Source organism: Paralichthys olivaceus, chromosome 5, assembly GCF_024713975.1.
Source record: "Paralichthys olivaceus isolate ysfri-2021 chromosome 5, ASM2471397v2, whole genome shotgun sequence".
NCBI lineage: Eukaryota > Metazoa > Chordata > Actinopteri > Pleuronectiformes > Paralichthyidae > Paralichthys > Paralichthys olivaceus.
Genome location: NC_091097.1, coordinates 8406166 through 8418623, shown reverse-complemented (window position 1 = coordinate 8418623; position 12458 = coordinate 8406166). Strand labels below are relative to the sequence as shown.

The 12458-nt window shown below is 39.4% G+C and overlaps 1 protein-coding gene across 2 annotated transcripts; it reads left to right on the top strand.

The window, feature by feature from the left end:
- Positions 1–601: 601 nt before the first annotated feature.
- On the top strand, positions 602–11836 carry rab5c (RAB5C, member RAS oncogene family). 2 transcript variants are annotated; one of them, XM_020094335.2, is made up of 6 exons: positions 602–755; positions 6996–7344; positions 10075–10226; positions 10432–10554; positions 10644–10737; positions 11129–11836. In XM_020094335.2, the coding sequence occupies exons 2-6, from the start codon at positions 7179–7181 to the stop codon at positions 11254–11256; spliced, it is 663 nt and encodes a 220-aa protein (XP_019949894.1). In that variant the 5' UTR covers positions 602–755; positions 6996–7178; the 3' UTR covers positions 11257–11836. The 2 variants fall into 2 exon arrangements, with proteins under 2 accessions (XP_019949894.1, XP_019949895.1); XM_020094336.2 differs by having other exon boundaries at positions 603–759.
- Positions 11837–12458: the final 622 nt, after the last annotated feature.

Genomic DNA, 12458 nt, shown 5'->3' with positions numbered 1-12458 from the left:
ATAATTTTTTTTGTGTAGAGTCACATTCAAAGGAAAAAATAACTTTCCTCTCAGCATCTTAGGGACAAAAATATACCATCCCTAAAACTGCTATAAAACACTACATATATTAAGGCAGTTTTATTTATAAAGATAGATAGATAGATAGATAGATAGATAGATAGATAGATAGATAATGCTGTCTCTCCCATCAGTGACAGAGATTCTCAAACATTGACAGAGATTCTTCAACGAAATGAAAAGGATTAAAAGAAAGTAAAAGAAAGTTTAGAAGGAAATTGAAAGAGACTGATCAGTAAAAATAATACAGATATAAAAGAACTGTATTGCTTTTCAATCTCTATTCATTTTCACCACCATCAGTGCTGATCATTGGACACATTCATTCATGTTCAGTATTCTAGTCTTTATAGGGGATTGTGAGCACAAGACGTGGAATATGATGGAATATTTTATTAGAATACATTCAGTACACGATCTCAGTGTTTTTGTCCCACGGAGGTAAATTCACTTCAGAGCTGCTTTGCTGCAGAGTGGATGATCGTCGTGTTTCTGTGCAGAATGCAGCTTTTTCATTGGTCACACAGCTGCTGACAAAGAGTGGGAGGTTCCCGGAAAAATTGCTAACCGGAAGGGAAGGCCAGAGCCCAAGAAGAAGAAGAAGAGGAGGAGGGCGAACAAGAAGAAGAAGACGAAGAAGAAGAGGACAAGGACAGCGGCAGCCGATGAGACCAGAAAAAAGACGAGAAAGTACTGTAAGTAAGTGAGACAAGTTGTACTGAGGAAACATGGAGGTAAAGAGGAACTCTGGACGTGTGTTAGTCCTCTCTGTCGACGAGCTGTTTACCGTATTCACATCCCCTCTGTCAAATTCACCCGAACCGATCAGCCGAGTCCGGGCTCAGGCTGGATCGAGACGGGGCAGACCGCAGGAACATGTCCAAAAACCAGCCATGGGAGGAATATTACCGAGGAGCCGTTTTACAGCCGCAGCTGACACCATAACAAGCCCGTGTCCCCGAGTTTGTCAAACGTCAAACAGCTGACGTAGTGCGGGGAGAAAAGGAAAGTTACCCACTGACGTTTCGGACTCTTGGCTGTAGATGCTAACTTAGCTAATGCTATCACAATTCTGTCAAAATTCATTTCCACAACCAAGCAGTTTTCAACTTATGCTAACAGGCTAGTGCTAGGTGTTTGTATTTGCTATTACCTGCTGATGCTATGTGGTCGTCTGGTCGAGGCTAGTGTAGTTAGCCGACTGCCCTGTGCAACGACAAGTTAATGGCATGCTAGCAGTAGTTAACGATACTGACTGGTTATCACACCTTATCAGAGCCTACCTTTATTATCCCATATAGTTAGCTACATTGTGGTTAGCTACCGTGTCAGTTCAATGATATTCTCACCGTGAAGCAGCCACTGAGTTAGCATGTCACTCTGTTCAAGCTAGCTGCACCCGGACAGAGGTAAACTTACCTTCTAGTTAGCATCTTTTTCTTGAGACCTAAATAATATCGATAACATTTACATGAGTTTCACGATTCTCAGGAATCGCTGGCATCTTAGACCTCGAAGCTCCCAGGATTCACAGATCATTTAGCCACTTGATTCTTTCCAGTAGACGAACTTTTACAATTTAAATGCACCCAGCAGGTCTCATGACAGCTTTTATATCATCTCTGTCACGCCACCTGTGTTTATAACATACATCGACTCACACTTTGACATTGACTTGAAGCTTTGACAGAAAAACTAATCTGAGGAAGTTAATGTTTCAGTAAATGCCTGCACGGTGGTACTTTCTGGGTACTGTATCACAGTGCCTGTCACAAAGATGTCATTACTCCTGACAGTGTATGTGTCGTAATACTGTCAGTTTACACTTTGAGGCCATCATGTGTCTGCGTGCGTCTCCTCTAACACGTAATACCAAATTTAAGCTTGCATCCTATTAATGACGTATTAAGGACAGCAGAGCTTGGACCTTTGAGACGGAGAGGGATCTTTACAGTTAACATGCTGGAGCTCTTGTTATGTTTATGATGTGTGAACCTTGTCCTGCCAAAGTGATGACACATCTTGACAAACCTTTCCCTGAAACAAGGAACTGTGAATCTATCCCCACAAAGTATCCACACTGTTTGTGTTTATGTTCTTTAAGGATGCTCCTCACTGTTTCAGCGCTGTCTGAATCTGAAGGTCAGTAAAGCTGAACTTGGCCTGGTAGTTATATTTTCCTAAAGTGTGCCTTCCATCAAAAACACTTTAACTTACATTTTAGTGTATTTTCCTTTGTCTTATTCCTGCTGAAGGGAGCACATTTTAAAGCTTTTGTAAGGTGCAGGAAAGGTTTTTATTACACCAGTGGGTGTATTGTGATCAGTGGCGTCAAGGCAATAACTCAGATAGTTTTCCTCAAATTTAAACTTGTCAAGTTGTTTTGTGGGTAGGGGTCAGGATGAGTGTTTAAGATGCCTAAAAAAATTTATTTAAGGTCAAGGCCACAGCATGGGATCAACATTTTACCTAATGCATGGGAAATACATTGAAAGCACATATAAATACACATACTATTCAAATAGTCTTTAATTCAGGTAAAAAATGAATAGATAAATATATATACATATGTTCCTCAGTGATAATAAAGTAACTTGTGAGTGAAAATAATGGGAAGAATAGAAAAAAGGCAGCTTGGGTGTAGCATCAGTCTGTATGCGTTTTGTTTGCAACTATTATGTAAATTAATACTTGTACTTTTACTTCATGCAAATACAAAGCAGTATAAGACCTTATTACTTAGTAAATTATCTAACTTGGTACCTGAAGAGCTGCTGTTGTATATTTTGTTTCTATGTGATAAATGTTTTGATAATAATTGCATAGTTTAAATGTAATTTCATTGGTTGGTGCTGATTTGAAATCTGGGTTTGGTCACTGAGCCTTTACACAGAAGGCACAAGAAAAGGAAGTGCCTGTGATTTCCAGTTGTCCTTGGACACCGACAGTGATGAGTATCCTGTTAGTCTGTGAAGATTCTCAGCCATGAAGGAGTATTTCTAGGTTATTCTTCAGTTTTCAGAAGTGGAGAACCTCTCAGCCTTTGGGACGAGCAGTTAAACATCTTTAAGTTGCCTTCCAATAGAAGTTAGTTTGTCTGTCATTGTTTTCCTATTTGCTTTTCCTCAGTTATGTCACCAGTTTCCCATCCAAACTGTCACTTTTTCCAAAGCCATTCTTTATTAGAAACCTGAACTGAAGAAGGCTTTACCTTGGATAAAGAGTATTTCCTGTTTCATTTTAGATCTCAGTGATTGTTCTCCTTTTTTGTATTTTTACCTACGAAAACTCTTTGCCCACACAGCTCAGTTTTTCAAGTCATGTTGTTCCTGGTGAGAGTCAGACTATTTGGTGTAGTAGACAAAAGAGGATGGCACGGCACCTCCTCATATCAGACACCACCAGTTATTCCAGGCCACCACCCTTCACATTAAGGGAACAGGACAAGTTCCTGCTTGCTTTTTTGTAACCACTACAATCAGCCGTTAAGGTTGTTGGACTACTACTTAAATGGAATGTGACCGACTTCACTGATTACCTGTTCACACACTCTTAAGTATACTACAATTTATAGGTTTTATTTTGTGTAAACAATAACTGTTTAGTTAAAGTCATCCTATAATGCGCAGGTAATCTTTTTCTTCTTTTGTGTGGTTATTGCAAAAGGGGGCTTAAACTGCAATCCCTTTCTGTCAAAAACTGCATTTAAACTTCCATATTTTGTTCATGTCAAGTATGAAGGAATTAATCCAAACTTTGACTTTATTTATGCCACAACAGTTTGACACTGACATGTATTCCTTGAATACAACTGCACAAAAACTTTCATAGAAATAGCATCTGTCTATTTTCAGTTTTTGATGCTGGTTTTTGGTTTGAATAACATCATTAGTAAGGCATGTTTTTTTAATCTGTGCACACGTTCTCATATTTAGGTTTTCTGTGCACTGCAATCCCTGAGCTGTGCTTGGATATCACGCTGGCAGCAGAGCATGCAGGAGGCCACAATGAATATTTCACAGGCCTTCCCTCTAGTCTGCTTCTTCTCCTGCCTTTTCTCCTCCCCCTTTCTCTGACCCATGTCCCACTGTCTCTCTCTGACCCACTTCCCTGTGGAGGTCTTCAGAGCCTATTAGGGATGCCATCAAAGCATTTGTCAAAGGCTGCTTAAGAACTGTGTAGGCCAGGTACAGTTTGCTGTACATATGCATCTGTGCTATTCGTTTGGCAATAAACTCTTAGTACATTGTCAATTAGTAGGTAGCGTGTTGTGCGCATAAAACTTTATGCTGTAATTGATTGTCTCCTGTTGATGCTCATAAAATCTTCAAATCTTCACCTGCTAAGACACAAAGGGTTTTGGCTCCTAAGGTCTCTTTATGTTTCCCTAACCCTCCTGTGTAAATGGCAGCAGCGCCACATTTTTTTATTCAGGAAATAATTTAAAATGTTTGTCATATAAACAAACCAACCAACAAATAAATGGATGAGGTTGCTGATTTCCAGCAACTGTAATTCTATAAACACCAATGCTTGCTAGTGAAAGGGCATTGAGGAAGAGGAGGCCAGCAACATATTTGCTTTAATACATGCATGTACGTGTACCTCGCAAACCCTGCGTCTATTTTGTGCATTGGTCATGCACATGCGTCTGCAAGATGCAACATGCACAGGAACAGTATGGGCAGTATGTAACCTCCAATGTTTTTTATTTATGCAATGGAAATCCAGATGTTCTCCATAGGCTGAGTTCTGTGGTGTGCCCTCTAGTGGAATACTCCAGTAACATGCATAATAAACAGCGAGTATATGAACATTAGTGCTCACAACGCATCTGGTTGTCTCTGTGAACGCGTGGCTAAAAAGGAAGTACAACCCCTGTCCTTAGGAGAGAAGATCTTTTGCCTTCAGCTTAATTTTCAGCTTAATTTTTCCAGAGTTATATTACTGGTTAGGGTTATATTACTGGTTAGGGTTAAGACAGACAAGGTAATCTTCACCGCTCTAATGTGAGATCAAGCAGGACTCCTGCACTGGATTGCCTCATATTTGTTATTAGTTCCTGGTAATTAAGTAAGCTCTTTTTTCCCAAAATGTCCTCCCACTCATCCTCTGTTCAAGAAGCTTCGATCTTTGCTTCCTCCAGTGAGCACTACAAACAGGTGAGGGTTTAGATCTGCAGTTCGCAATCAAATAAGTACAGGCTGACTATTTGACTCAGTGAACAGAGTGCCTTTATTCTGCTGCCGCTGCTGTGAAGGAACCCCACTGCTCTTTCATCCTTGTGTTGCGGGGCTATGTCTGCTAGTTGAAGAGTCCAGAGACCTTTAATTCACTGCTGACGATGTGTATGGGTTTTATATCTGTGCAGCTCGTTGAAGATGGATAGTCTGTCTTAAATCTAACACATGTAATGTGTGTTATTATATATAGTTATGTTTAAGACAAAGGGGAAACCCAATGTGTTTTTTCAGCCTAAAGTGTGAGTGCTAAAATTAAACTAATGCTGCAAAGCGTCATGGAAGAAATAACTGTAATGTATGTTGCATAGTTGGTCCATTGTCAAATACAACATGTCACTTTTGAATATTTTACCACGAAGCCCAGTCCAGCTACGACTTTGGGAGAAGCTCAGATCAACTAAACTCTATAGAATATCAGCAGTGACATCTATATTTCCCTGGCCTCTCTCTAAGGAACAGTCAAACCCACGCATTGTGCTTCTGTGTCAAGTTGTCCCAGTGACAAAGCTGAGGCACATCCCATGCTTTCAATGTGCTCAGCAGTAAAATGTGTTCTGCAATCTTCACTTCCTGCTTTGAGCTGAGTTGTGTTTCCTGTCTTTTGACCAAGCAGAAGCTGGCTGACCTCATGTGCATCACTCAACTGAAAAAAAAGAAAAAGGATTAGGCAAGGTTTACTTACTCGGTACAAATCCCCGTTTTGGTTTGCAGTTATCACCTGTAGAGGTTTAGTTTATTTATGACAATTTATGCTGGTTTAATTTTTTTTTTAAACGTTCTTTCTTTTGAAAATAAAGATCTGTACTACAACTTCCTCTTGGTACCGATCATCCACTGGATAATACAAGAAGACTGAGTGAAGAAACATGGTTTACATTTAAAATTTGCGGTTTGTTCCCTGGCAGACAAATTGTTGTTACAGGTTGTTGTTAAATAATGTTTTATTTTTCACTTGATTTATCTTAATGTTCCATATTGAGTTTATTATCTGATGTTTTTTTTCTGTTGCTTCATAAAAACTGCCTCAAAGATCTTATATGGTTCTGAATATGGGGAGACTTCAGTTAAGAGATCAGTCACAGGAACAAATGTGTTTTTAATGCATGAGATAGTGTGTGGGCAGGACTTCATTCAGATTTCTATGCTATATTTATACACACACACACACACACACACATATATATATATATATATATATATGCAAAATATATTCATGATTTTACATGTGTACCATAATTTCTCCATGTCCTCATCATTTTATTTATTAATTTATTCTGTGTATTCTCTAAAGCAGTTAAATTAACGCAAAGTAGAAGCAAGAAGTTCATTCTGTGGTGTCAATATGACATCACGTTAAAAAAACCAGTAGGTTGACCTGCAGGAGCAAAACAGTGCTGTGTTTCCAATTAAACTCTCAAGTGACTGTTTATAGTTAACATGGTTCAGTAACAATAAGGCAGCGTGCCGCACTGATGCAGGTTTAGACTTCAGATTGTCTGATTATTATTTGGACGAACAGAAAATAGTTTAAGGTTAATTGCTTTTTTTGAAATTACCAAAAGGTACATGTTTGTTTTTTTCATTAATCACCTCACTGGCTTTTGACTAAAATATTGACAAAGCTGTTTAAATGGAAATTGTGGTTTCAGTTTGGAGTGGCTCCTAACCCACTGTATACCTTTTGTTTTTCAGCTCCCACTGGTGAGGTCTCTTCTTCCTCTGGCTCATCTACCTGCCTAAACTGAACTCACCCAACCCTCACGAGCTCGGCCTCACCCAGCCCCTGCACCAAGCCCAAGCCTCAGCCACACTCCCTCCCTCTCCTCCCGGCTTCCTCTACTTTTTTCTCCTACATTCTTTTTTTAACGCTGCATTATGGCAGGGAGAGGCGGACCAGCACGGACCAACGGTACCGCTGCAAGCAACAAGATCTGCCAGTTTAAGCTTGTGCTCTTGGGGGAGTCGGCAGTGGGAAAGTCCAGCTTGGTGCTTCGCTTCGTCAAAGGCCAGTTCCACGAGTACCAGGAGAGCACCATCGGAGGTGAGGGCTTCTTTTTCGATTCCTAGAATTGTCCGTGCTATGAGTCATGTTTTATTGGCTGATTATCTCAGTCAGTCAAGGGTAAGACTGTTTTGCCCTGTAGCTGTGCTGTGTTAAAAACTGTTGCTGTACAACTTAAGATAAAAAGTCTGATATTTAAAGGTTATGAATTAACAAACTATTTAAAACTTAATTTAATACACAATGAGCTGCTCATTTCCAACTGAAATAGAATTATTGCACAAATCCTACAATTTTTCATCCTGGCTTTGTATTTAACAAAAGTAAAGGTCTCTTGTGTACATTCAGTGGACTTGACATGAGCGCTAGAGTAGAAGAAAACAAGCCCTTGCCAGTAAAGAGGAGCTGCTTTCTTGCAGGGCTTAATCTTTTCTGTAATGCTCGTCCAGGAGATGGAGCGGCAGAACCAGTTCCATGCCGCTGATCACCTGACTCACCAAGCTCCTCACACACGCACATGAGACAAATATGTGGATTATTGTGGAAATTAGGTAACATTTCAGAACAGTTTTCAACAGCAATGAGAGTAAGATGTAAAAGAAAATAACTTGAGACCAGATACTGTAAACAGCAGCTCTCAGACAGCAGAGGAGTAAAGCTTTACAGTAAAGCAGGAAGGAATCAAGACAACAATGGGGATTTCCTGAGGCTCCTGTAGATGAGTGAAGCTGATAGAATTTAAGTTTTAAATAAGAAGAATATGAGACACAGATATGTGATCTCTTTGCAAAGGGCTGCGTTTTAAATGTTTTGGCTGCATTATGGTGTATTCAGCCTGAGGTCATAGGTGTGTTAGTGCAAATCCTCAATCCAGCCAGAAAACAACAGAGACAGGTTTCTTATTTTGTCTGCATGCTGGGTTTGACAGGGGTGTGTTAGTAAATACATACGTAGAGTCGCTAATGATGACTTTATTATAATTTGCTATTAAGAACTGAAATGACAACTATATTAACCAAAAATTAAAGGAATAGGTGGGAATAGGATATATAAGATATTTGTGGTTCTGTTGGTTTCATCGATGCATGTTTTTTTATGTTGAACAGAGAAATTTAGGATGGATGGATGCTGCTGCTTTTATCACTGCTCGCTCCATTATCATCCTTTTGTATATGTATCATAGGCTTTACAGCGAGTGAGGTTGTACACACAGCACACCTTTGACCACATGTTTTCAGATAGGAACAGCCTGTTTTACTTTCACTTGACTTCAGAACATGTTGTCTGCAACCCTTGTCATTAACTTCTGGTATAATGTGAGTTAGACCATCCACTGTAATGTGAGGAAGACATAATCGTATTTATCAGCAACAGAGCTTCTTTGGGTGTCACTACGCTTTATGCTAAATTTAAGCTTTTATGTTAAATATTTTTTTTTTTTTTTTTTTTTTTTTCCTCCACAAAATTCCTTTATCAGTCTGCTCCTGAGTAGAGATGGCTTTAGAGAAGCCGTATTAATTTGGTACAGAAATATCAATAAGCTTCTGAACAAACTGTTGTTTCCAATACAGCCCGCCACTGCTAAATTAATACCTCCACTGTCTTCAATATCAGGGCAGACTAGCTTTAGGTCCAGTCACCTTTTACCCTACGATACAATAAATAACAACACTAATCACAAGTTATTAGTACTCGTAGCCTTTAAACACATTTAGGCAAAAGAAGTCCCAACATTTTGTGCTTTTGCACCCAACTCAGTTCATCTGCCACACGAGACACGCTCAGCCGGGACACCGGGGTTAAAGTGCCTGGAATGATGCCGAGTCATGATCCAAACTTCATCCAAGAATAACAAAATAAATGTGATCCTCAGTTTGTGACTGAAGAACATCAGAGGTGCACTCAGGAGAGAGCTTCTTCCCACAGATTATCACAGATCACAGTGTTCATTTTAACTTCATTGTGGCAGAATAAGTGACATCCCGCTAATCCAGGAACAAAAATATTAATTTACAAGGTTATTGTAATGATCTGCTCTAGGTGTGTGCGTGACTAGAAAAGAGCAGCGACACATGTTGACTGGCACAGAGAAATGTGCCTCGGGGCAGTGGTGCAGGTTTAGCTTCAGGACACAAACCGAAACTGAACCATGTCAGTGTGGAGGGCATCAGAGCTATAGAGCAATATCAATAAGAGTATTGACAAGTATTGGTATTGATAAAATACCCATCTGTATTCCTACACATGAGTAATGTGTCTGAAGGATGTAGGGACAGGATGCTAAGTGCTTACGCTAACCAAAGACTCAGGACGAGTCAGCGTTTTTTCTGAAGCTGCGGTCAGCTGCACGCCTGGTCAAACATTGCTAAGCTTTAAAGTATGCGCTCTGCTTGTGAGTGCTCTTTTTTTCCCTCTGTCATGTGACGCTCAGCTGAGTTGTGTCTCTCTATGAAGAACACAGGATATGATTTTCTTTTCTTTTTAACTGTAGTATTTTCTCTTCTGACGTGTTTTTTTTTTCAATTGAGTAATTCCAGATCTGAAGCGGTAAAATAGTTTCCAGTACAGTATCTCACCAAATCTAATTTAAATCAAATGTGTTTGTCTTTTTATAATTCCACAGACTCTGAGTTTCACCTGAGCTTTAATCTTTTATAGACTAAATATTCAACTTCGCCCTCCAGATGTGATTATCTTGCTCGCTACATACCTTCTCACAATAAAAAAAAAAAAAAAAAAAAGCTAAATATCTAATATATTTTTTCCCAGCTGCCTTCCTCACACAGACGGTATGTTTGGATGACACAACAGTCAAGTTTGAGATCTGGGACACTGCAGGACAGGAACGGTATCACAGCTTGGCACCGATGTACTACAGGGGAGCCCAGGCTGCCATCGTGGTCTACGACATCACCAACACAGTAAGTTATCTGGACCATGACAGGATATTAGTCAGGACGCTAACAAGTCATTTGTCTGCTGCTCTGACCTTTGTCCTCCCGCCCGAGTTGATGATTGTTTGATTCAGCAAACGACAACAGACCTTTGCTCTTTTAACTCCTAAAGCCAAATGTGACATTAAAAACCAGAGATTAAAAGTTTTGTTTTGTTTTTTTTCTCTTCAAGGATACATTCACACGTGCAAAGAACTGGGTGAAGGAGCTCCAGCGACAAGCCAGCCCGAATATTGTTATTGCACTGGCAGGGAACAAAGCAGACCTGGCCAACAAGAGGGCTGTAGACTTCCAGGTAATAAAGACACAGAAGTTTTAAAATCTGTAATTAAAGTGTTCTAAAATGAATCTAAGCTGAATATCTGTGTTTCATTTATTGTTTAGGAAGCACAAGCATATGCAGATGACAACAGTTTGCTCTTCATGGAGACGTCAGCCAAGACTGCTATGAATGTCAATGAGATTTTTATGGCTATAGGTGAGTGAACCCCAGACACAGACACAAGTTACTGTGATGTAGAGCTGCAACAGTTAGTTCATCAAATGGAAGAAAGATGATGCTTAAGTTCAGGGCAGCAGCTAACAGTGGATTCTTTTTTTATCTTCTTGATTAAACCCCTGAATGAGTTGATTCATCTTTTCAGTCATTTCTCGCTCAGAATCTAAAAGAGCGTTTTGTGGTTCCGGGATTTTAAATGTGAGAGTTTGCTGCTTTTTCTTTGGGCCGTTGGGTCACAAGATGTCTTGGGACGTCACCTGAGGCTATGGAATATCGCAGGTCGATTTAGGAGACAGAATTTGTTGCTAGTTGCTAGTCGTCGTTATCACAGTGCAGACATTAATGGATGATGCTCTTACCCCCATAACAGCCAAGAAGCTTCCTAAGAACGAGCCTCAGGGCGGAGCGGGCGCTGGTGGACGGGCCAGAGGCGGCGTGGACTTGCAGGAAGCTGCACCACAGGGCAGAAGTGGCCAGTGCTGTGGAGGCGGGAACTAACAAACCATGTCAGCTGATCCAACCAATCTAACAGCTCCGATCAACCAGACCAGATATTAGCCAGCTGTCAAACAATGTCCCAAAACTACAACCGACCAAAATCACAACTGTGTGTTGAAAACATATTGCTGTATTTGTATCAGACTTTTCAAGTTTATAATCAATCTGTAGTTATCGTCCAATATCTTCCCAATCTCTACATGATGTTTTGTCAACCTTAATTATTTTGTGTTTTTTTTTTTTTTTTTATTGTCTTAATTTTTTTTCTGAAGATCTATGGTATTAAATGCACTGGTCCTGTCTTATCATCTTTTCATGAATTGAGATGTTATCGTCATCCTTTGCTTTTTTTTTTTTTTGTGTCTTTTCTTTGTCGTTCCTCTTCACATCAGGGAGGGATTCCTGTCAACAGTGTTGTCATCCTGCTATGGCATCAACAACTAGCACAACAATACCTGCACAGCAGCCACCGCTGTTAGTAGGGGGGGTTAATGGGGAGGCTGGAAGCTCGGGTCAGGGGTCAAGAAGGAAGAAAAAGAAAAAAAAGTATAATTTTACGAATAAACAAAGGGAAGATGTCTTTTTTTGTATTCCTGTTTTAATTAATCATTTAATTTTCAAACCAGTTTTTACAAATCAAATCAAGAATGAGCACTGACTGGCAGCCAAAATATAACATCCAGCATCCCCACAGTTTTTCTACCACAGCAGAGGTTCATGTTCAGTAGGAGTCATTTTAGAAATATGCCTTTAAACCAAACTGTTTTCATTTTCTTGGCAAAAATGTACAACACCAGACACATTCAGTTTCCTGGGAGGTTTTATGGTGATATCTGAAATATTTTAAATATATTTGTTACCAACTTGACCATGAAAATCTGAGACCAATTTTCGTTATTACTGTAAAACTAAAAATTGTACTTCTTGTTCTTTTTCCTACTTTAACTTAATGAATTCTTTTGAAATATATATATATATATATATAAATAACGCTGACAAATGTAATACCAAGTTTTAAAAGTTAACCAATCCCAGCTCTTGAGTTTAAATTAATCAAATTCTCACCCATAAAATCTAGATGAATCATTTAAAATAAATATAAATGTACCACTTTGATTCAGATTGTATTAGTGATCAACACTTAAATATTTGTATGAATTAATACTTAATGTAAAAAAAAACAAAAAAACACCTACATTGGC

Excerpts from the sequence above, each read along its gene's own strand:
- rab5c (XM_020094335.2), top strand. The coding sequence starts at position 7,179 with ATGGCAGGGAGAGGCGGACCAGCACGGACCAACGGTACCGCTGCAAGC. Across the intron at positions 10,227-10,431 it reads TCTACGACATCACCAACACA|GATACATTCACACGTGCAAA; the intron begins GTAAGTTATCTG and ends TTTCTCTTCAAG. Across the intron at positions 10,738-11,128 it reads TGAGATTTTTATGGCTATAG|CCAAGAAGCTTCCTAAGAAC; the intron begins GTGAGTGAACCC and ends CCCCCATAACAG.